This window comes from Takifugu rubripes, chromosome 4, assembly GCF_901000725.2.
Source record: "Takifugu rubripes chromosome 4, fTakRub1.2, whole genome shotgun sequence".
Classification (NCBI taxonomy): domain Eukaryota; kingdom Metazoa; phylum Chordata; class Actinopteri; order Tetraodontiformes; family Tetraodontidae; genus Takifugu; species Takifugu rubripes.
In genome coordinates, this window is record NC_042288.1 from 2,619,118 (window position 1) to 2,644,337 (window position 25,220).

Consider the following 25,220-nt stretch of genomic DNA (forward strand, 5'->3'; position numbering starts at 1 on the left):
GATCTTTCCACTTACCCTCATGGAAGCCCAAATATATGAGGAGTTACTTTTGACAAGTAGCTGATTCTGAATAAACTCGTCTCCCAGATAATAATCTTCCAATGCATTTGTAGTCAGCGACAGAGTCAAAGGAACATAGTTGACCATTTCATTTTGGACATTTTAGGGGAAGCTGAGTTTGACTTGCTAATGCTAATGATGCCTGTCTTTAATGATGCCCTCGTGTGTGTGTTGAGAACACGTATGTGATGAGATAATGCCATGACTTCATCTGTTTCTGAATGAGTAAGAACAACAGTAACTACCAGCTGCTGGGTCATTTTTTTTAGGCTACATTGTGTAATATTCCTCACCGTCTGAGCTCCATCTGAGCTCTTCTGTGATGCAATGGTAGCACTGCTCATTTGCATGGATATTAAGTATGTAAAATTAATTTATTGTGAATTTAAATGTAATCAATAAAACAAGGTAAGGCTGGTTTAAGAGTTGTCTTTATTCCTTGTATCAAAGAAGAAGAACATGGATCAGAAACAAATGAAAGATGGAATAATTCAGTGCAATGCTGTACTGCTTATTCATGGTTTGACTGACTGAGTGTTTTTGGATTAATATTTGCTTATTAAAATGCTGAAAAATCAAAAACCGTTGGTTGATCTTCTGTAGTTTTCCTGAATTACTGGTTGGGTGTTTATGTTCCATTATTTATGCCACTGATGTAGTTGAGCTGCTGTTTTGGCTGCTGATAAGTTGCCAGTTGTGTTCTTTCTGACAGAAACCAGAGAGAGGTTGTGGTGTTATTCAGTTTGTAATTCAGGACCCAGTCACGACAACAGGAAACGAAGGTGGAAAACTCCAGCAACCATAGCGGCTCCAGTCTAAACCTGCTCTGTTTTTACTTCTCCGCTTTACAATTATTAATTCAAGACATGTGACCCATTTGGACGAACAATCTCGTCATTCACTGTTGCCTAAAACTGAATCAGGTCTGAACAAGACTATACTGGGTTCCACTTACCTCCAGTTCTCAGGAAGATGGTGAACTTTAAAAATATTATTATATCACCACGATTCCCTCACAGCAGCTCTCATAACACAGGATACGCGCTTGTTTGTATCACCATCAGGTGTTTCTCTGTGTAATTTTATTTGCTGAAGAAATCTTGAAAAGTACTTTCTTAAAAAAGACAGTGTAGGTCACTGGTTTCCTGTCGAGAACTGAAAACAGGGAGTCTCGAGAACTGAAAACAGGGAGTCTGAGTTGCTATAGTTGATGTCTACAGGGTTCCTTGTCTACAGAGTGTGCAGACTAAAATCAGAAGTGGGAAAACATGAAGCGACCCTTCTGCAGTCACCGGGGTCGTCTTCCTGCTCAGCACCGCCTGTCTCTCTTTCATCTGCCTTTTTGCTCCTGCTGAAAACAAATGTACTCAGACACCATTTAATGACAGACCACCGAGTCAAGCAAGCTCACACATGTTGCATCGCCACACGCTGGCCTCTGATGTCGCCCAGCCTGGGTTCCTTTTGATCGTGTTTCCATGAAAACACCCCCTCGGCAGTGCAGAGCCTTTAATTTGATCCGGTACAGCTGCGTTGACATGCATCCGTACGGCACATTGGGGTTCTGCATTTCATATTTTTATCAAGTCTTGTTGATTGATGATAACAAAGAGCAGATGCCGCTGAGGGAGGTTTCTACTGACTTTGATGCCAATGTTTGCCATCATGTGTACAGGCGGTTGGCTTGTATTTTATGCACTCGTCATAATAGTTACTTTAACAATAGTAGCAGTTACTTTACCTAATCAATCATTTGGTTTATAACAAGAATATTGTTGTTGCCCCATCTAATCAGACCATTTACAAATACGTGTTTGATAAGAAATCTGAATCCAAACCTTTAATATACGCTGAGTCTAATGGGTTCTGGGCTAAGGAAGGTTTACGGTTCGAGACCTGGTGCGGGCGAGATCTGGAAGGTGTTTTTTGAAATTTTTTCAAAAAATACAAGACCTCTGGTCGTGTCAATAAATGTCTTTAAAATAAACAGCTATCATCAGCTCCATGCTCTGGTATTTCCTGGCCTGTGTGAGCTAATGAAAGACAGAATTGCTCATTTCCCCCACCCCAAAATTTAGCTGTTTTCACTGGTAAAATCAGCTAGCAGCTGCTATGAAGAAACATTAGGGGGGAAAGAAAGCTTTCTCCTGAGTGATCAGGTGACAGACACCATGTTTCCATAAGGGCTTTTTAGAAAAGCCACCTCAAAGTTGAGGTGTGTGCATACAGAGGCATATGCACACGGATGAACCACATTTCATACATTAGCACAATCCATGGAAACTTTGAAACTGGAAGATAAATCATTAATTTATTTTATGCTTAAAAATAACTTTGCTATGTTACGTGACTGTGCATCTGTTTACATCATAAATACATCAGAATCTTGCTCACTGCAGAGTTTATGACTGGAAGGAGCCCTTTCCATTCAATTTAAATGTCTAAGCTAAGCTACTGAGCAACAACATGATATGGCAGAAGACAAATGAAGATAAAACAACCCTCATAAAATCAAATCTCCCTTTAAACCATATCATTATTTAATAGAGCTTCCAGGAATCTGAAGCTGGTGAGAAATGTAACCTTATTTCTCATCATCAGGCGTCAGCCCTCACTGCCATGGCTTCAGGCTGTGTCCTTAGCTCTGTGATCCTCCTCTTTCTTCTCCTCCCCTCCCCATGTTTGTGGCAGGAGCCCAGCCCACTTTATTTTCCAGCTCCAGGAATCTGCTGCAGACTCAGACAGGCGCGCTGAGGCAGGCGAGGAAGCAGGTATCATGACCCTGCTGGGAGATAACTGCCAGGCTGTATCCTCCAAAGACAATGAACTTTGAAGCCGCACAAGGAAGTATCTGGTCTGGATTTTGGCTCAGTAGCACTGTCCTCATCTTCTGGGAGTCTTATATCAACATGAGTGTGAAGGGAAAGAAGCCTGGTCTGATAATCAGCTGGCACAGGTCTTTCTCCATCCTGGCTCCATGGAAAAAAGGTTAGCCCTGTCGCTGTTTTCAATTATTTCAGACTCTTTTAATCAGAACCTTGAATTTCTCTGTGTCATCACTGCTTTTGCAAACTGATTTGACCTCCATCCACCAAAAGACGCTTCCTCTGGTGAAACTGTGACGTTGGTTGAAATTTCGTTGGAGAAAAACACAACCTCCGGAATTTACTCTGGTTAAACAAATATAAATACTGGCAACCCTATGGCAGATGTTAACTGATAGTAATGTACTTGGATAAGAACTGACACTTCTTCAGGAAACCTCAAAATCAGCTGACCTGCTGATTCGCCCATGTTTTCTCAGGACTGATCGCTAAACTTCTGCACATTCTCCAATTAAAAATGTCAAAGGTTCTGAAATTCCTCTCTGTAGAAATGTTATAAAATGTTCTTGATTCCATCTGATGTTACTAATCATTTAAATAACTCAAAATAAATGACTATTTTTGTTTTTTACCAATATTTTGCACTGATATTACCAACTATATTAACATTTTAGTGTTAGCTTGATGCATTACTGTTAATCTGATGAATGTGATTACATTCTTCCGATATTCAATTTGGCCTTGGACTCGGTTCCCTGTGAACTTTTCTGACACAGCCCCTGTCATCCAACCCGCACATCCTGCAGTGGAAACAAGCCAAATTTAATGTTCAAATATCTACATACTGTAACTTTGTATGTAACTTTATTAGTCAGTCATGGCTGGTTGAGCTGTTATTGGCATCAGCTGGTGCTTTGGGGTGGAATGAACAACAGGATCTCTGCTTCTTCTTTTTCTTTACTCAGAGTTTTGATACACAGGGCTCAACGTTTTGTGGATCTTCCACATAGAAAGACAGATAAACAGCTAAATCTTACCATTGGTTGGTCATTGTGAGCAGCCTGTATGCAGCCAGTGGTCATGTGATCCTCAGGATGACAGAACTGGAAATGTAGCTGCCAATATGCACAGGTTGAGTTGTTTGTGTTTACAGGGGATGCGATTTAGCATAATGAGTTGTGTACATCTATATAAACACAGCACCGACAAAAGATATACCATAGTCATAACTTATATATTTTAAGTCTTGAACAATACTGATGTATAAAAGTGAAGTAACCCTTGTGTTCTTGTGAATTCCTTTGATGCTTTAGTCAGCCTTCTCATGTACCACAGTAGCTGTGGGGCTAGTAAATGTCACTGTGAGGGGTCGTGAGTACATAAATGGATGGAAAAAAACATGTGAATTCATTAATTGGTCCTATTTTATCACTTTAAATACAAGTTTTGAATCGTGAATGACACAGTGGTGACCTATGTTTTCATCCAGCTTGGACATTTTAACTTATTGAACATGTTGATGTACCAGTTGGTGTTTTTTTTCTCTTTTTTTTTTAATGAAACAAGCTTAACAGAAACAGAAACAGAAATGACCAATCAAGATGAGGGTTCTAACACGAAAGATGGGATTCGATTCAGCCGTAGCATAAATGTTTCGAGAGGCGACGTTTTACTTTACATGATGTTTTTAGATAAGTTAGTTACTATTATGTTATTCATGTAACAGCAATTCTGTGGCCAAACACGGAGGAGTTTCCTTCCCTTTTCTATTCCTGTTCTAATCCCGGCGTCAGGTTGCACTACATTCCATGGCTGAGCCTTGCTCACACATCACCAATAGCCTATTTACAGTATGAGCCTCCACACCTGCCAGGCAGCAGATCTTCCTGCCGAGTGTGGGAGGGATGATAAATCTGCTCATTGTTGCAGTGGTGTGGGAGCCCCCTCACCCTGAGAGCAGTCACACTGGTTGTAATGTTGTTCTGAGCGGGAAGAAGGGAGCAATTGTGGAGATAACACTTACATTGTGTACAGTACAGCAGGGAGCAGCATTTCTTTGGCCTTTTCGTGTGCCTCTGTGTTATCGTTCCATCTGTGTTTTGGCTCGTAAGGGAGCAGCAGATTGTTTTGGGAGGTGGAACTGTACGAAAAACTGCTGATGTGAAAAACTCCAACATGGCTGACATCTGATGGGGCTGGAAAAGTTGAGAACGGCTGTTTTTGCTAAGCTGACCTACTGCACATATAGTGCTAACAATAATCCAAACATGCTGCAAAAATGGCTTTTGTATCAGATTCTGCCTGAACGTAGGGACTGCACTTTTTCACGACGCAGGTGAAGCACAGGTGGTGTGAAGCAGCACTGTGAACACTGAGAATAAATCAATCCTAAGCTTTAAATCCGCTCTCTGGTGTAGCTCCGTCTCTCCTCTGGAGGCTGTCATGCCCCCAGGGTTGGTCTGGAGATTTAATATTCCCCTATTGTATGATTTGTTTATATTCTGCCATCTTTGTAGCCTTTTTTTAGCCTTTGGACTTCTTTAGGATTCTCAGTATTATCTTGGTTATCATAGTTAGTAGTAACATATTTTGATTCCATTCGTAAAGAAATACAGTGTACATCCATCCAATGTGTAATTATTGCTTAAGCTCACTGAAAAATGAGCTGTACAATCTTCCCACTTGTATTTTAGAGGGACGTGAAATTCAACTGTTAAACATGCGTGGAAATTAGGCTGAAGCCAGTTTGAGTGGACTTACAGTACTTCTGTGCATTCCTACTTATCTCCCTGGCTCCTGATAAGACCGGGAGGCGTTCAGAGCAACTCTAAACTGCTGCTCATTATTTGGGCTGATGATGCCCCAGTGAACTCAGAGATTGGAACCAGAGCGATGATCCCAGCCCAGCCATGTGCTGACAGATGGGTCTTCTGCCTCATCTGGCTTCAGTCCATACGATGGGGAGATGGGGCAGGATGGTAAAAGTCCTTATCACACATCTGTTCTCTGTCACCTGTCCCTGCTGCTTACAGAGGCTAATTAGCTGCCAGAGGGTGAGTGACAGACTTTGGCTTTATTTCTATTAAAAAAACTTCGATTCCCCAGTTCTTTTTTTATATATGGTGGTGTTACAGGAGGTAGAATGGGTGGCGTAACACAGATATTCCACTTTTGTTATTTAATATACTTTAAAGTTCATGCTATTCGGTGTAGAGCAATAACTTTGTTGTAGAGGGAACCTTCTTTTTCATTGAGCATATGGCAATAAATGACCTGAATCCTGAATCTTAAATGTGTGATAAGGATTTGCCACCACCTTCCGACCTCATCGTCCATCTGTCACTATTATCTGAACTCAGGAGTGATCCCACCTTAATGGGCTGGTTGACAGCTCGGGTGCAGGATTACGGTGTTTTAAACTGAGGATGACAAACTAAAATGTTCATTAGAGCCCTCCACTGATTTGGGGTTTTATTCATCAGTAAACAAAATATTATTGATATTTCATATGTCATTTATGGTTTTCTCGCAGTATTATTATTGTGTGACTTCCTTGTGCTGCCAACACGTCTTAGCTGTTTTTATTTGGTTTGTAAATGTTTCTTACATAATTGCATGAATTGGTTTCCTGTTTTTATGTTAATTGTTTTATACACACACACACACACACACACACACACACACACACATATATATACACGCACACACACACATATATATATAATCACAGAAAATAAACATGTGACACCTACGCTACACAAATGTCTCACAAACATCTCTGAAGGCTCCACACCCACAATAACTGTATGGACAACATGTGGTTCCTGTAAAAGTCTGATTATTTCTGAGAAGATTATAAAAGGGTTTTGGACTCCAGTATATGCAAGAGCAGAAGTGTGTTACATGATTCACCACTTTACATCACATCATGCACGTTTGGAGGTTGAACACCCTGAAACAAAGCCATTTAAACTGGAGCAGCCCAACAGCTCAGTTTTTCCAGTATGACTAAGACTCTGGACACCCCCCCCCCCCCCCCCCCACATCAATCCGCACTTACTCTTCCCTCTTCTCTTTATCATAAATGGAGTCTACCAGGCCAGAAGCTACACCTCCTTCTTCCCTTGCACTCATTAATATAACTCAATTCTCTCTTTTGCTTTTGCATCTCGGTGGAGCGATGGGTGCTTGTGACGCACCTGTCTGTGTGTTTCCCACCTTATGCAGTGATGTTTAGGTGTTTAAGTGCTTCTGAACACCAGTGATGTAGGGCCTTATTTTGGACTCTCATCACCGTCTTTAACTCCCTGGGAACCTGGGCGTTCCCTCCAGCTGCCCCTCCAGGTGGCCCAGGGCTTTGTTCTACAGCAGGACTGTCAAAGGAATCTAACACCTGAAATCTCCTGGTTTAAGAGGATGACTGGAAGGACAATGGTGGGGATGGGAGCAAGGGAAAACAGCTGTAGGATGTTTACGAGAGAAAGGGGGATGTGGAATGAGCAGGGAGCAAATGAAGACGTAATTCCATGCTGATGTTTGCTGGGTCAGGTCATCAAGTGTGGATATTCACAGAAAACAGAACGTGTTGACTGACAGCTGCTCGACTCACAGTGGCTGAATCACACCAAATTAGGATCTATGTCAGGAGGATGACTTCAGCATGTAATTAAAGTCTATCCGGCTTCTTGTTCATGTTCCAAAGTTAAATATTATCAGCTACTGTGTGTTTAGAGGGTATGGCGCAAACATTACATGTACAGCTTCTTAATAAAGGACTGTTTCATTTGCTGTTTTGCTGAACTACTTCATCTGCTGCTGTTTAGTCATCACAAATGGGTTAAAGTGTGTCTAAAGAGCTGTTTTATTTATTAACTTGTGCTTTATATCTGACTGTCAGAACATCTCTTGAAGGCTGTGTTTTGTAAGGATTCTAGGAACGCCACATTCTTGAGTGATCTGGGGGAAGGACCATTGCAGTTAGGGGCCCCTCAGTAAAGATCCCTTTACAAACAACAAAGAACCCTGAGTGTAAATGAATAATATTTACAAAGCAGCATGACCCTTTAGCCCTTTAGGTAACTTTTAATAATTACTATAATGTTCATAGATAACTATGAATATAGAAGCCTCAGGGACGGGAGGCGAAAGAGTATCTTTTAACTGCCCATGTGCGTTTCTCAAGTGTGTCTTCTAAATTGCTGGTTTGTTAAATCAAACTAACACTCTAGCACACAAAGTCTCCATTAGGATCTAAGCTACTAGCGACATTGAGATCAATAAGGATTGTTTCTAACAACAATATCACAAAGGTGTTATGGCACCTTAGACTGTAAATAACAGTAGATTTCAGACGACCATTAAATAATGTATTTTTAATTAACAGGAACCGATTGTTATAATCTGGAATATGTCTTTGCAGGAATAGATAAACATTTTTGTAAATGCTACATTCCCAACAGCATCTCTCCTCCATCAAGGCCAGACAGGGCTCACATCCATTCTAAGCTACTTTTATACCTTATTTTCTCCTTTTGACTGTATACTCTATTATAATAAAATATTCCCACTTTGATCAGGTTCTTACAAATTTTTCTTCCACAAAATTCCTCTCCAGGACTCTCTTGTGCAATATGCCCTCAGAGAGGATAAAAGGTTTGGATTTACCACTTCAAAGAACTTTTAATCTGTTTTTCTTGGCAGCATCTCCAATTCACCCAAACTCAAATAACAGTGCAAGTTAATCTCTAGAATTGTAGTTTAAGCTCCTGAAATGATGCAGAATGTGCACTCTTTAAACAGCATTACTGTTATAAGCTTACAACAGTATGCTTCTCCTTTAATATTGGTCTGTGATTGACAGTGAAACATATCAAATTGCCACCAGTCAGACAAAGAGAGAGAAGAGGTCACGTATGGCTGCCCCAAGTAATGCCTCACATCAAACTGCACAGTCAGGCATGAGACACTGACAAATGATGTGGTTTGTCTGGTATTTGTGGTAAAGAATGTTGGATTGCATAAAAACCGAATTAAGTTTTACTGAGGCATCTGATCACTATATTACGTGATGCTGATAGAACTGTTGAACTACTGCCACCTCCACACTCTGTAATTTCCATGTACTTGGAACATAGAATGTATCTGTACATCTGTAATTTAATGATTGTTGAAGTACTAAAAGTCAAGCAAACCCAATGCAACCAGACGCACTTAAAATTTGGCTGCAGCTCTGGTATTTCAAGGATTTTTGTTTCTTTTGAAGCATATCTGGGATATTTCAGCATGAAAATATTACATTGTGTAGTTCCAGGAAATGGTTCCAACCAACCAACCAACCAACTAACTAACTAACTGAAAGCATAAAGGTTATTTGAACTCATCTACAGAAGGTAGAAGGTTGGTAAAAAAAAACGGAGACTGAAAAAGACGTAAATTGTTAATTTCTCTGGATTATTAATATTTTTATTAATAGCCTTTTCCTTAAATGAGTAATTATCAGCTCTTCCAGCTCTCTTCATCAGCCCAGATAAGAAGTTTAAAGTTTATTTTATGTTTCATGAGCAACCTGTGAAAACGGAGCATATGAGGTGAAATCTCATCTCTTCCTTGCTAGTTCCTGTTAGCATCCCAGCATTACTATTTTTGAAATATTTTGGATATTTCTGAATATAATATTTAAGAGGCTTGAAAGAAGAATCCAGGTATCATAAATATAATAAATTACAATAATCTAGAAGAAGAAAATGCATGAAGGAGTTTTTGACAGACAATACACATTTAATCTAGAGACTATCAGTAACAACTTGGAGAAGGTAACAAATGTAATAAAAAAGACAGTCCATGTCTCATGCTTCACTCTCTGTATCCTTTTGGCTCAAAGGATGAATTCCATTGACATTAGTTTTTCCACTGTTTAGTGTCAAATATTCAGTAAATAATCTTAATATTAATTACTTTGTTATGCTCTGTCTCTCTCTCTCTATATATATATAGATACACACACACACACACACACACACACACACACACACACACACACACACCTGTATATTTATAATGTATATATATATATAGAGAGAGAGAGAGAGAGAGAATTTTGACAACATAACTTATGATTTTATTCATCATATTTACTTTTGTGTCTTCCATAAACACATTATTAAGCTTTCAGGGGTTAAGGGTGTGTGTGTCATGTGTTATAATTAGATTGGAGCTTCTGAAATGACCTGCATTTCTTTATCTTTTCAACAGGAAGAGGTAACACACATCCTGTACTGGATAGTGAGGTTGTCCTTACAAAAATGAAGCTCTTAAACAACCTCCATCAGAAGCACCTCGTGGAAGATGCCACCAATCTCTCCCTAAAGTCATGCTGTGAGCAAGAATCCACCAAAGCCTCTCAGATCAATCTCCACCTCGATGAGAACTCCATGGAGCTTCAGCCTGAATCCTGCTCGGACTTCATCTCCACAGTTTTCTCAGAACCTGAGCTGCCGAGGTTGTGCAAGTTTGAATCAGAGGACTCTGGAGTGGAACTACCAAGTGGAGCTAACTCACCATCCACTCCGTCTGCTTCTGAGCAGAGCTTTGTGGTCCACAGTCGAGAATCCTCCTGTGATTCCTGTAATTCAAAGCCTGACTCTACATTGTGCCCATATACACAGAACTCTGAGACCAAAGAGACGGAATATTTGGTGGCAGCAGATCCTCAGGACCTACAGCCAGAGGAGCACAGTTCTTCAACTACAGCAGGAGATCTGCAGGAAGCTGAGCCCATGGACATTAAGGCCTTAGTGATTAGCCCAGAAAGAGGTGAAGACGTGCCTGAAAAGCTTAGGGAGAACAGTGCTGTGACTGAAGGGAGCTCCTGCAAATGCACGAGGCAATGTGGGAAAGAATGTGCTGAAATAACTGGTCATCAGTTTGAGCCAGAGCCCTTAAGCAGTGAGAGCCTCGAGGAGTACATGGACCACTGCTGCAGAATAAGTCAGGTAAGATGGTCAACACCCTGCGTATTCTTACAATTATTAACTTGACACATTTTCTCATACGTAGATCCAACTCAACCATCCTCATTAATCCCCTTCTGGGTGGGCTTAAGGAGTTGAAAAGCCTCTCTGTCATCTAATTTTAGAGTGTATCCAGGAGTTTTTGTTTCCGTAGATCTAAGGAGTTGATATTTTTTGCTTGTCCAAGGGGCTCAATAGAAAGAGCACCTGACAGCTGTGGGAGCTGCATAGTCATAATCACCTGTTTGAAGTTCCTAAATCATTGATGTACAACACTGTCAGGCTTTCAGACCGTCTTTCATTATCAGGAGCTATTAGAGTCAGAATGTGACACACGAATGCCTTTGAATGACCGGAGCACGGCAAAATGTGCAAATGTTGCAAGCATACAAAAATGACCACATAAAAACTCTCACATAAAGTATATTTGAAGCGAGCATTATTGTGATAATATATATAAAATTTCAATCTATAGTTACTTTGCTACAAAACCCTTTGAACAACCCCGGAGTCCAATATCGAGCTTTTTTGTATGTTGCGTCCACATGATGGGACCCTGCTGGTTCAGAGGCGGTTGGATGGTGAAGGCATGTGTTACAGCCTCTTTCTCAGATCCACATGTCATGCAGCACCTGTTCATCTGTACCGCAGGACAAGAGATTCACTCAGTGATACCGTTGCTGGCTACAAGCCCCTCACTTATCCAGACCCCTTGGGTTTTTTCACAGCATACCTCGATTCATCACATTAGTGTCCATTAAATAAGATTCATTCATATGCAATGTCTTTGATGGTTCCCCAAGTTCCATCATTACACACACACACACACACACACACAAACACACACAGTATACTGTATATGGATACTCATAGATGAATAGATAGATAATGGCATTAATTCTTGAAGCTAACCGAGCAGTTGATGGAGGGTATTCAAGAATAAAACTTTAAATCTGATAGAAGGCCCGTGCTGACACACACACACGCACACAGATAAATACCGGTATAAAGTATCCAGTTAATTTTCATAACAGGCACTAAATCCAATACAGTTAGTTTTTCAGTAAATGATAGCATCATCTATCTATCTATCTATCTATCTATCTATCTATCTATCTATCTATCTATCTATCTATCTATCTATCTATCTATCTATCTATCTATCTATCTATCTATCTATCTATCTATCTATCTATCTATCTATCTATCTATCTATCTTTATTTATATAGCGTCTGTTACAATTAAAATTGTTTCAAGGCGCTTTCCAGAATCCCAGGGTCTGACCCCAGACAAGCAAGAGTGGCAAGGAAAAACACTCCTTTAACAGGAAGAAACCTTGAGCAGGACCACGCTCATATAGGGGGACCCTCCTGCTGATGGCCCGCTGGGTAGAGAGAGAGGAGAAGGGGGGAGGACAGGTAGAGGATAGAATAGGTAGAGAACATAGAAATACATTATGTTAATTAAAATAAGCTGCGGGTAGAGTCGGGTTGGGTCGGAGGTCAGTATACAGCTTATAAAGGAGGCGATACCTGTAGATAAATACAAAAGGGGGGGGGGGCAATAAAGTCAAAAAACATTTTTAAAATATAGGTGCCTAAAAATTTAACCGACTAGGTGTTAGAAATCTCTATTCTTAGTGATTCCACTCATTCTGGGGACCATCAGAAAAACTGGAATGGCTACAAGCAGGAGTACCCCTCAAAGACAGCCAAGAATAAAAATGTGCTTAGAATATAAAAAGCTCGATCCCAAGAGGCCAAAACTATCTGTACAAAGAAGAAAGCCTGTATGATGTCCATGTTGAGTATTTTTGAAGAAATATGAAGTTTTTTGCGGAAATCTGAGGCCGAAATTATTTGTTGAAAAGATGGTGTCTGACTGAGAAGACCAGCATGTGTGGTCTGAGCCCACCCTCCTCCTGGTGTGAAATCTCCATCATTCCTTTCTAACACTGTCATATTTAGGAAATTATTTTTGTTGACAATATAAACATCAATGAATGAGGCCAGAGAAAGCCTCCGCTTCTGTGGGGATGCGTTAGGACCTGAAGACCCTGAAGTCTACGGCTGTACCCTGAGCCACCAGTCGTAGCCAACATAACAAGAACAGTTACAGCCAAAACAGGCGACGACCCAAAAACATCAAAACAATCAATTAAAAAAGTCTCCTATGCAATGACCGTTGTATTCTAAAGACAACCTCCAACCTTCAACCTACTGTCAGTGACTTTTGCTGCTTTGACATTTGCATTAGCGGAAACTCTGAGGAAGTGCAGCAGGCCACGTGTTTGTTTGTGTGAGGCTGCACATTACAATGAATGCATTAGTAATCTCTGCGGGATCGTAGATAAAATCTGCACCAGCCCTGCTAATCTAACAGTTACGGTCACGACAGCTCTGATTACAGACACTCCCCCTCATCAGCAACTGCCCCTCAGGAAGTAATGGTCATCACTTTAAGATAAGGAAGGGATAGCCTTCCTTATCTTCTCAGTCTGGATACAGTTAAAAATAAAATCCTCTATCCATCAATCCTGATTTACAGCTGCTGGATGACCTGAGGGCTGCTTTCAGTCTCAAAAGGTGCCATAACTCCTGTGGTAAACCTGCTTGCAACGCTGCATTTTCTAGATGATTTCATCACACCGTCACAGTTAGTGCCGGCGTCTCCCAGAGTAGTTTATAGTGTGTCTCTATGGTGACAGCCTCTACCACGTGCAATCATGCCCACTAACGTTCTTTTTTTTTTTTTTAAACTGTTTTAGCTGCACTGCGTTACAAGAAATTGAACAAATAGAATGATAATATTATACTGCACCTTTCTGCTGGTGAGCTGCCAGTGTGAGCTGGCTGGATGTGGGGTTGTTAGAACAAAAATACAGTGATTAAAACATCAAAAGAATGTTGAAAAGAACAGTTGCATTGTTATGGAACCTGAGCTGTACAGTTTCAAAAACAACCTTTCCATAGTGTGAAAAGATTTGTGATCTAGGGTCTGTGAGTAGTTTGTTCATCACAGGAAATGAGTAATGTCAGTTCTCCAGTGCGTCCGTTCTGCTGCTTTATTGTTTTGGCCAGTATTTGTAGCAAGAAAGCAAGCAAAAAAATAACCTCAATTTAAGCTCATATCCTGCTTTTGTTGGGGCACTTTTCAGAAGGTTGATGATAGCGTAAATATTTCCTTTAAATTTCCGTTTTGTGTATCTGCTGAAATCGCCAGCATCTCCTGTGTGGGAAAAGCCCAAAAGCTTTTCATTGCTCATCACTTTCAAATTTTCAAACGCAGACATTACGTATCCTGAGCCGCAATTATATATATATACACATATATTCGAAAGGGAGACGGTTAATCTGGACCTACCAGAAGGGTGTTAGGAACCTCGTGTACTTAGCTGATTCTTGAGTGAGGGAGAAGACCGTGTCGGAAGACCGTGTTAGAATCCAGTCTGATAAACACTTTAGCTCCAGCAGGTCATCCAAGGTTCCAATCATGGCAGAATGTACTTTTCTCAGCACACAGATACTCACTCAAACCACTGAAGTCATTTTGGCACAAGTTCGAGTATTTGCATTAGTTCTGGGGAAAAAAAGCAATTTATTTTCACAAACCCAATCCTATTAATTTCCCTTGTCTGAATAATATCTTTGTCCTTACCTGACTTATGCATACCCTGTGGCCAGGGTAAATGTTTCATATCATGTCAAAATATGGGCTTTAATATAAACCAAAATATTTTCTTGTTCTTAGACTTTTCTGTCTATGAAGAAATATTTTGACTTGAGGTAATAACTCTGATACTACTGTAAATAACCAGGAAAAGACTGGATCAGAGATCAAAAAAGTAAACAGAATTATACAAGTCAGTGGAATTGTGGAACTTTGAAATTACCAATTTAACATTACATATTATTTTAACATTTTAAGTTATCAGAATAAAAATACATGATGTGCATTCTGCTTTATAAAACAATGAAAATGTTAGATTTGTTCCATTAGTCATAGTCACAGAACAGTGCTTTCAATCTAATTATTGTATTTTTTCCAGTCACAGCAGGAGAGTTCCAGCCCTCTGGGTTCAGGACTGGGTTACCTGCAGCACATGTGCCAACTCATAGAGAAGATCGGTCAGCTGCAGGAGACCAACCTTCGGCTGCAGAGGCAGATTAGCAGCCTGCAGAAGGACAGCAGGATGACAAAGACCAAAGAGGTTTGTGCTTATTCTGTATTAGGGCATTTATTAGTTAGCTGTGTATATGTGTGTAGATGTGTATATGAATAAATGTGATATACTTCATAATAGTTCTATGAGGGGTGCAAAAAACTATAGTTAAAAAAGTTTTTTTTTAAAAATTGATTATGTGACATTTGGTATCTGTTGTTTAATAGTTAATAAAACATTGAAATGAAAAACCCCAATAAAAGTACAACTAGCTGTTTACGCTTTGTCCCACTGTGCTGTAAATTACAAAGTGTTATATAATAAAGCTGAAAGAGGGGCCTTTTGTCTCCATGTGGAGAGGAAATTTTGTAGGCTGATTTGTGCTCTGATGTGTTGTTTTAGGGGCCCATGTGGACTGTGGCTCCACAGTTCCCAGAAGGTAGAGACCTAAAATCAGGGAATTAGGGAATTGAGGCATCCGTGTAATGTGATGAAGTGCTATGAGTGTGAATGGCACATGTTGTGCAGGGTTACCATAAAACAGTCAGGGAGGACATATCTCATCCTTTGGCTTTAATCTCAGTCATATGACACTCCTGCTAGATCTGCTGCATTCCACAATTACACTGTGGGATTTTCCAGGAAGCGATGTTTTACTTTTTTGTCGTCATGGAAGGATGTGAAAGTCAGGTTGCTTGTTTGTATTTTACCGGCACAGATGCTGCATATTCAGAGCTATTCCACCTGTTTCTGGTTGAGCTCAGCATTATAGTTGCATGTGATCTTACAAATTAATACTCATGTGAAGCATTGCAAAACTTCAAGTGATTGTAAAAAGGATTATAAAAGGTTGTTAAACTGTCATTTGCATCACATCTTCATTCTAATTTTTACTTCAGATTTGACATGTTTCATGTGGAAATTTCATTTTTGTCATATGAAACCTTTTATATTTTCCTTTTTAAAAAAAAATATTTTACAGGTTTTCTTTCAGCAGCAGTGCAGCTGTGGCGCAGCCAGCTTGGCCTTTCAGGATGTTCAGAAAAGACACTCCAGAAGCAGCCATCCGTCATCCAATAATACCCTGTCTGACCTGTCCACCATCAGCGAAGTCACCCGACATCCACTCAGAACAAGAGGTGATGATATATAACACGATATACTGTATAATGTGTATTTTACCAGTATTAAGGAAATTATGAAATTATTAGAGTTATGGAAAAACAATCTCCTCCCCTCAAATTTAGTATTTAGATAACTTTATCAGGTTTAGCTGGTGGTCAAGATTTTGCACGGTGTTCAGAACGGCATCCAATAGTAGGGCTAGAAACAATGTGGATGGTAAAGAGAGCAGATTATGTTACAAAAACATCCTTATTAAATGCAACATTAGCATGTAAACCTGGGATTCTGTTTCTGAGATACTGTACTTACTGTAAGTCAGGGTTCTGCTAAGAGAGTCGTCCAAACAGCTAAGAACAGCCTCAAACTGCCTGACTCCTGCTAAGCCTTAATGTGCCATCGTTACACCAATTGCCGCACGGGGTGAGTGGAGCGAGTCCTGCACTAAAAAAGTAATTTAATTACAACATCTAACAGAAGGATGCAGCAGCTAAGGAAGCTTACAGGTTCTTCTAGAACCACAGGCATTCAGCTCATCCTCTTCCTGAGCTACACCCAGGTCAACGCATCAGGGTGAAGCTCGACGGAGTCAAAGGCTAGAAGACACCTGCTACAATCATCAGTAAATCAAAGGAACCTGGTCTCCTTCCACTCATGACATGGTGTCAGAATTGTAGACTCTACACCAGAGACGATGGCGACAGGTTCTCCTGTTTTCACGTGCCATCACAACTGGTGCAGGTCAACGCTCTCCTGTATTCTATGGAGAGAGATGTGGAGCTTAACAGTTCATGTGTATTTCCTGTCACCACAAAGGCAATTCTTCACCTCAAGTTTGACATTAAGATTGCAAAAGTTGGATTGGAAAAGTTTGAGGGCTGGCGATATCATAGAGGCGTTCCTCTGGAATAGGCAAAAGCTCGCACAGCTCTGGGATTTTGGCAAACGGCAAGAACAAACAGATTTGGGACCACATCATGACAGGAATATTGGACAAAGAGAGAACTATCAATACTGTCAACATTTAGTAAATTACTGGGCTTGTCTGTGGCGAAGTGAATGGGACTGGTTGCAAGAGTGAGTGAAATCGACCACAGCAGATGTGTTCACAGAAATAAGGATTACTAGACTTTAAGCCTGTTAAAATAGAACAGGCTGACGACAGTGTCATACAGTGAAAACACCCAAACTAGAGTTCCCTTTCCACTTCTAAAAGATGAAAAAACCCCACTTCTGATTAACTATTAGCTTTTACTTACTAAAGGACTTACGAATGCACTTGATATTCAAAGATGTAAGCATACAAACAACTTTTGAATTGCTGTTTTCAGTGAATCTCATGTTGCACAACCAGGCTCACATGGTCAGCAGCCCCCCTGTGACGGGTGTAATTGGGACCCAAAAGCAGCACTCTGGAAAGCTGGGACCGTTGGAAAGGACCTTTATTAGTAAAACAAGGAAACAGTCTGTTCTTCAGGCTCAGGGCCCACACAAAGTCTTTGGGCTTCAGGCTCGAGGAGTGGGTTGAGCTGAGCCAGAATGCGGAACCAAGGGGGAGGACAAGAACCCTTGGAACCGTACAGTTCTGTGTAGAGCAGGCAGGGGTGACAGAGAGGGGCTTACAGGAGATGAGGCCGATGATGCAGCAGAGCAGACTGGGGATGAGCAGCAGCGAAGTCGGGACCAGGTGAGCAGACAGGAACCAGAAAAGCTGAGGCAGAAGTCGTGGTCAGGGACGGAAGGCTGGTGAGTTTACCGGGAGACAGGCGGTGTAGGAACCTGTCAGAGGCAAACAGGTTCGGCAACAGGAGGTCAGGCAGGTAAGAAGTGCTGGAGAGTCTTGCATGGAAATGCAAAAAAAGAACAATCTGGCAAGGAGTGAGCCTGCAGGGGAGGCTTATAAGCAGGGCTGATTCGGAATAATCTGCAGCTGTGCTTGCAGGTGAGTGGAGTTGAGCTGATTGGGTGGGAGTGGCTGGCAGGTAGAGTGGAGCTGAGGCAGGGAGAGTGGAGCGGAGGCAGAGAGAGGGGAGCAGAGGCAGGGAGAGGGGAGCGGAGGCAGGGAGAGTGGAAAATTACTGAGGCAGAGGGACAGGAGGGAACTGGGGGAATGGAGCTGTGACACCCCCAGTCTCAAGGCCTAATATAATATGCGTAGCCTGTCAGCAGCGTGAACGCACTTCCTAAGCAGACGAGGTTGTCAATTATGCTTCAGCGGACTGTTGTCAGGTTGGCTCTGCGACTTCTCACTGAAGTGACAGAGGGCGCTGTACTTTAGAGGACCTTTGCTTGGTTCTTTATATAACTTTCCAAATTTAAATCCGAATGAGCGAGGCGAGACAGCATCTATTATTTACAGCTAGTTTTGGTTAAATGGGTTTATCTGTGCCTCATATAACCCCATTTAACCTAAACAAATAGAATATCTTTTGTTTGCTTTGGACAAAAAGAATCAGAGATTCATCGTGCCAGGAAAGATGAAATTATAACTGGGACCTTATGGAAATTCATTGTTTCCCATGCTGGTGTTCCTGGTAAATAGTGGGGGAAGGTATAAAGTGTATCTGTGTCTACACCAGTTCAGTGCATTAATAAATATTAAGTACAGCAAACAGCATGTATTGTGTTGTGATAGTTATAAGATACACAATGCATCTTTGTGGCTACAATGAGGATGCTATGCATGTGAGGAGAAGTGCTTGCTAGGCTAATGCTCCGCTTCTGCTCCCTGTCACATGCTCTAGATTGAGCCAATTACTGCCCAGTAAACCTCAAGCCTCACCCACACTTTTTTTGGGATTGATCTAAGTACCTTCCCCAGAGCAGGGAATTGGTTAGGCCCTGTAAAAGTTCCTGTCACTGGCCATTCGGCGGAAACTCCTGCAGTAAAGACATGCACCAATGGTCCCGGCTATCCAAAATAACCCCAACTTCCTGCAGTGGAAACACACCTCATGGTATTCCGCTCATGACAGGGGCACATAATGTCATGTTGACTGTGGAATGCATTCGCTCTGACGAGTGCCTGGTAAAGAGGATGAGAAAGCACAGAATCATGTGCAGGTCAACTGGCTGTAGTAAACTCTGTTGACCCCATGTGGACCTTAAATTAATTAAACCCTGGTGGAAGAAGTTAATTTTACATCACCTACACTTGGTGTTAACCAAGTTGAATATTCTCTTAAATATTCTGTAATTAAGGCTGCTATTATATTGACTTAGAGTTGGAACTGTTGCTGATGAATTGAATAAATACTAATGTATAATCCGTCTTGAACCTAAACAGTTTATTAACATGAGAAAAGATTCAGAAAAGATTATTTTTAACACCTCCATTCATGATTCCCAGATACCTTTCAACTGGGGCTTCTTTTCGCACCATAGCATAAAGTTAGCGTGTGGGGCATCCGAAGAAGCCGTTTGGGATTTCCTCCTGGAGGAATACATGCAACAGACAATTGGAGAGTCATTTCTGCTGACTTCTACATACACTGGAACTTTCCAAACTGTTTGGGATCCACTGATGGCATAGAAGCATGCAGTGATCCATCCTCCACAGAGCTCACTCACTGTTCCAAAACTACATTCTCTATTGTCCTCTTGGCAGTTGTGGATGCTAAACACTGCTTCAGTGTTGTTGTCAGCAGTTATAGGAGGCCCAGTGATTGAGAGACCCTGGCAAAACTCCATCTTTGTTCAGGCATTTATCAATGGCCCTCTCCTACTCCCTGAAGATGGCCTGCTTCCAGGAGCATAACATCTGGGACCTCAGCCCCATGAATTTGTGGCAGAAAAAGCCATTTCCTCTCTGTAGGGACCTCAGGAGACCTTTTCCAGGAGTCAGGCTCCCTCCAAGGAACAGGGTCTTCATCTACCTGTTGTCTAGCACAAGGATGATAATTGTGAACACCTTTGGAAGTATGGTACATCAAAACCATTGGTGCCTGTACTGTAAGGTTATTGTTTTGAACCCTGAAAAGGTGGATTCTAGTGTGAAGATGACCCTTGTCCTATATAATTACATCAGGAGAAACAGCATGACCAGGAAGGAACTAATGTCAGTGTGGGGAGATTTATGCCTACTTGGCGACCTGCGTTCAAGGTTCAATGAAAAAACAAAAAAGGTCTTTTTAAAGAATCAACAACATTGAATTAAACCATGTTCCCCTCCACCTTATTTTTTTTCTTCATTGTCTCTTCCAGAAATAATTTTGTTCACACCTTATAGTTTCTTATAGAATTATTAGTAAACACACAGTTGGATAATACAGTATTGATTAAGAAGTTTTTACCTCTGAATGGAACAGGCTTTTAAACAAACAAACAAACAAACAAACAAACAAACAAACAAACAAACAAACAAACAAACAAACAAACAAACAGGTAATGGACTGAACAATTGCAAGAATAATTAAAAAGAGGGGTTTGTGAAAAACCTGCAGCAAAACCTACATCAAAATTAGAATTATTGTTCTTTCACTTGTTGGCAGGTTGCATCAAATATTAATTTGTGAATCTGAAATTTCTTAGCAGCCATACATATCAGTATGGAGAAACCGTACTGATATGACCTTGAGGTCAAGGAGAAGGCTTTCAAAAAATTGCCTTTCCTGGTTCATGGGTCTGGGTCATGGCTCGCCCCACAGCACCATGAACTGCCTCTCAAAGGGAGAGAGGAAAACATGGAAAAATGGGGAATGAATGGTGCCAAAAAACAGGCCTATGGTGAATCACACAACTGCTTGTCATAAATGCTTCCAATATCAGTAGAAACACTGCAAAGTACAAATCACAGTTATGAAGCAAAGTAAATGTATATGTAGTAAATGTAGCTTAAAGTATTGTCAAATCACAGAGCTACCTTAATATTATGACTATGGCTTCAGGACTATATATAATCATTTATTTAAAAGTGTTGAATGCAGATCAGTGAATTAATCAATGTATGTGTTCTTGCATACGAATGTGTCTGCCCACACACACACACACACACACACCACACACACACACACACACACACACACACACACACACACACACACACACACACACACACAAACCATACAGGAACAGTTGTTTTAAAGCTAACAGAATATTTGCGTTTCAGACCTGAGCAGCGAGGATTTATTCCCCTTCCCTCTGTGGAGGAGAGACTTGAATCGCAGGAGCTACACTGAGGGGGAGGCCCACTTCTGTGAAGACAGCAGTGAAGGGCCCCCACAGCCCCAGCACAGGGTACGTCCGTTACATGGGACGCAGATTCACTGCAAGCATTCCATTCAGTTGGAGTCTTCTTGTTCAACAATGGTCCCTTTCATGTGAAGGCATGTAATACTACATATTTTCTGGTAATATTATCAGTACTGGTGCCACTTTTGACTTCCGACTTCATTCCTTTTAGTTCATCGCGTCCCCATTTTCCTCCCACATTTAATAGTGAAGACTTTATAAGCTTCTTTAGTAATAGAGTTATTAATATTAGAGAAAAAGTTAATCAGGTTGTGCCATCAGCTTTTACACCATCATCAGATATGTTGACTGTGGAATCCGACCGGGTCTCCAATGAGCCCTTAAACTCCTTTAATCCTATAAACTTCTCTGAGATGTCCCCTTTAATTTTCCCAGTCTACCACATGCCTTTTAGAGCCCATCCCAACAATGAAGCATATTTTGCAACTCATCGGCACATCTGTTCATGGCCAGATGAAGTGATTCAGCAACATATTATGTGGCCCTGACTTCCAAGGTTGCAGTAATCACACCATTGCTTAATACTGATGTGTTTGCCAATTATAGGCCTATATCTGACCTTATGACTAAAATTCCTAAGCTGGTGGTGGTGACTCAGTTACTGGAGCACCTGTAGTGGAACAGTGTCTTTGAGAGGTTTCAGTCAGGTTTTAGAGCTCATCACAGTACAGACTGCGTTCTGTATGGTTCTGTATGGTTCTACTGGACCTGCTGCTGTTGATACAGGTGATCATTACATCCTCTTACAGAGACTGGAATATGAGATTAGAGGGACTGCACTAGGCTGGTTCAGACCATATTTACCAGATAGATAATAAATAGTTAAAAGAGGAAAGAAAGCTAATTTAATAGCATATATCTTCTTTTGTCCTAATCTGATAATATATAAAAATGTGTAGTATTAACAAGATGACATGCAGTAGTAGAGAAACTCCACACATTATTACTTTTTCTTCTTCTCTTTCCTACTCATATTTTCTGTCAGAGGCAAAAGCTGAGACATTGTGGAAATGTGCAACATTTTGAACATCGTGTGTTAAGTATCCTCTGTTCTTGTGTCCAGCTGTGTGAGAGCTACACCTGGGGACGTGCCAAAGACTTGGTAAAAAAGACAAGGTTAAGGAACCAGAGCAAGCTCAGACTGTCTTCCACCTCTCTGAAGATGTCCTGTCCTCAGCTTTCCATGTGAGAGATTACAATGCAAGATGCAAAACTCTGTTTACTTATACAAATGGTTGGACACTTGATATATTCAGCCTACTTTAAAAAAATAAAAAATAATAAAATAAAAAATGTAAAGAGTACACACCATTGTAATTTGTGACCAGATTTACATTATGTTAGACATTTTAACACAAAGTTTTTTATTGTTTTTAATTTAGACTAGGTGCTATAAGCACAACAGACCTGTATACAGATTGCCAAAAGATGTAACAACATGTAACCAGAGATATGTCAGTGTAAAAGTGTGTAAATTCTTGGATTAGGAAGAGAGAAAAGAGGTGATGTTTTTGAGAAATTTGAGTCATGAAAACTCTTCATGAAGAGCCGTGTAAGAGGTTTCTGACAGATTAGGACTGTTGAATTGATATCTGCTGAAAGGATGGGTGAACTGTGGCCGTCCATTTTTTTCCGTTGTTTCCATTTTGCTGCACAGTGAAGGAAATTGACGGCAGGGGAGGACACCTGTCTCGATTAAGGCTCCACACAGGCATGTCTGGAGGAGTGAGAAGACTCACTCTTGCCATCCAAGACTCATCAGACCCCAATGCTTTTGAAAAAAAGCTTATTGTTACTAATTCTGTAGTTCCAGTTACTATTATAGACAGACAAATTATCATACTTAGGGGGTCATCTAATCATTAGGTCACATCTTAGCTATGCTGTTATAGGCCAAGGCTGCCGGGGTCCGGAAACATGATCACCTGACAGGCCTCTGTCACCCCACTGGGTCATGGTTTCCTCTCCTCTCCTCTCCTCTCCTCTCCTCTCCTCTCCTCTCCTCTCCTCTCCTCTCCTCTCCTCTCCTCTCCTCTCCTCTCCTCTCCTCTCCTCTCCTCTCCTCTCCTCTCCTCTCCTCTCCTCTCCTCTCCTCTCCTCTCCTCTCCTCTCCTCTCCTCTCCTCTCCTCTCTCTACCCAGCCGGCCATCAGCAGGAGGGTCCCCCTACATGAGCCTGGTCCTGCTCAAGGTTTCTTCCTGCTAAAGGGGAGTTTTTCCTTGCCACTGATGCTTGTCTCAGGTTAGGCCCTGGGATTCTGGAAAGGGCCTTGAAACAATTTTGATTGTAAAAGATGCTATATACATAAAGATTGATTTGATTTGATTTGAAATGCTAAATAATTTACAGGATTGCAGATTGGAAGAGCAAGTAACACAGTGAATATACTATGTTCTAATTTTAAAGGCCTGAACTGGGACCAGAACTGGCATGCAGACAGAGAAACTCAATGCTTGTCTCCGATTAACACAAATGTGGTTTTATTGGCAACAATAAAGATGCAGGTAGTGGAAGAATTATTTTTTTGGGGGGGGGGGGGGGCGGTGTTGATTTATGTTTTGCTGTTTAGTTTCAATCCTTAGGGTGGTAGTATTAAATTCAAACCCGAGTCGCCATGTTAAAACATGCATTTGTGTGTTTTATTGGTACCCTCCTCACTACAATCACAGTCCCCTAATTTAAAAAAATAAAAAGCTGCAACATGTGCAGAAATATCATCTGCGGGTTTACTCAAATACTCAGATTAAATTCCCGGTGATAAGGGATCAGAATTTCTATGACACAAGTTAACTTTTCATTTGGTGCAATTGTTGATTTCTGAATGCCTTCAGTCTCGTGTCCATAGTTATTCCTCCCATGTGAGTGAACTGCAATGAGAAACATTCGCTGATTTCAAAATATTATAAATAAATGCAAATGTTAGTGATCTTACCTTAAATGTGTGTCTCTGTGGTGTCTTTGGGTCAGAACCACATTGTTTTCTCTGACAACTCAAAGATCTGCAGAGGTGAAGAAGACGGGAACAGAAAGAAGTGAGGAAGCAAATAGAAAGAAACAGAAAGTTCATGCAATTAGAGGAAAGTTGATTTGTCCTTGGCAGACGCCGTCTCAGCGTCAAGGGAGAATTGTGTTGATGTCCCAATATTTATGGATGTATACAGTGTATACACACACACATAGAACACAATACTTTTCACTGGTAAATAGACCAGTTTTTAGTTCACCAGTTTTTTTAATTATCATGTGGTAAACAATTATAACATGCAATTTCACTATGAGAGATTATTTTATTGATTTCTGGGGCTTATGACAAACAAATGCTGACTGCTGCAAACATTTTTATACAAGATTTAAAATATAATCAGAAAAATGACTGATATTCAGAAAAGGTCACACATTGATGGAGTGATATAGTTGCAGTGCTGCCTCAAATATTCTGTTTTATATATGAGTTCTTTGTCACATCTAAAATAAGGAATATATGAGAACTTTATAAAGAAAATAAGAAATGAGCCTGTATATGTATTTATTGCTGTTTATCTGTAGTATGGCAGTAAACAAGTATTCTGTGTACTATATGATGCTGTATAGATGTGGCATCAATGCAAATGTATTTTTAATAATAAAGTTAAATGTGAATAATTTATTTGTGTTCTTTTTCCCATTGAATGAAAAAAAATGTCCCTATTGTAAAATAAAAAAAAACATGTGAAATGCAGTGAATTGTAGTGGACGTCTGTGCCAGATACAAAACCGGACCCACGGTGCAAGAAAGATTGTGCAGGAGACTG

At 40.7% G+C, this 25,220-nt stretch overlaps 1 protein-coding gene across 1 annotated transcript; it reads left to right on the plus strand.

Moving 5' to 3' along the window:
* Positions 1-2,797: 2,797 nt before the first annotated feature.
* LOC105416306 (uncharacterized) lies at positions 2,798-23,330 on the plus strand. The gene is made up of 6 exons (XM_011602830.2): positions 2,798-3,048; positions 10,137-10,876; positions 14,944-15,105; positions 16,040-16,196; positions 21,287-21,414; positions 22,493-23,330. Exons 1-6 carry the CDS (start codon positions 2,883-2,885, stop codon positions 22,616-22,618), a joined length of 1,479 nt encoding a protein of 492 aa, XP_011601132.2. The 5' UTR covers positions 2,798-2,882; the 3' UTR covers positions 22,619-23,330.
* The last annotated feature ends 1,890 nt before the right edge of the window (positions 23,331-25,220 follow it).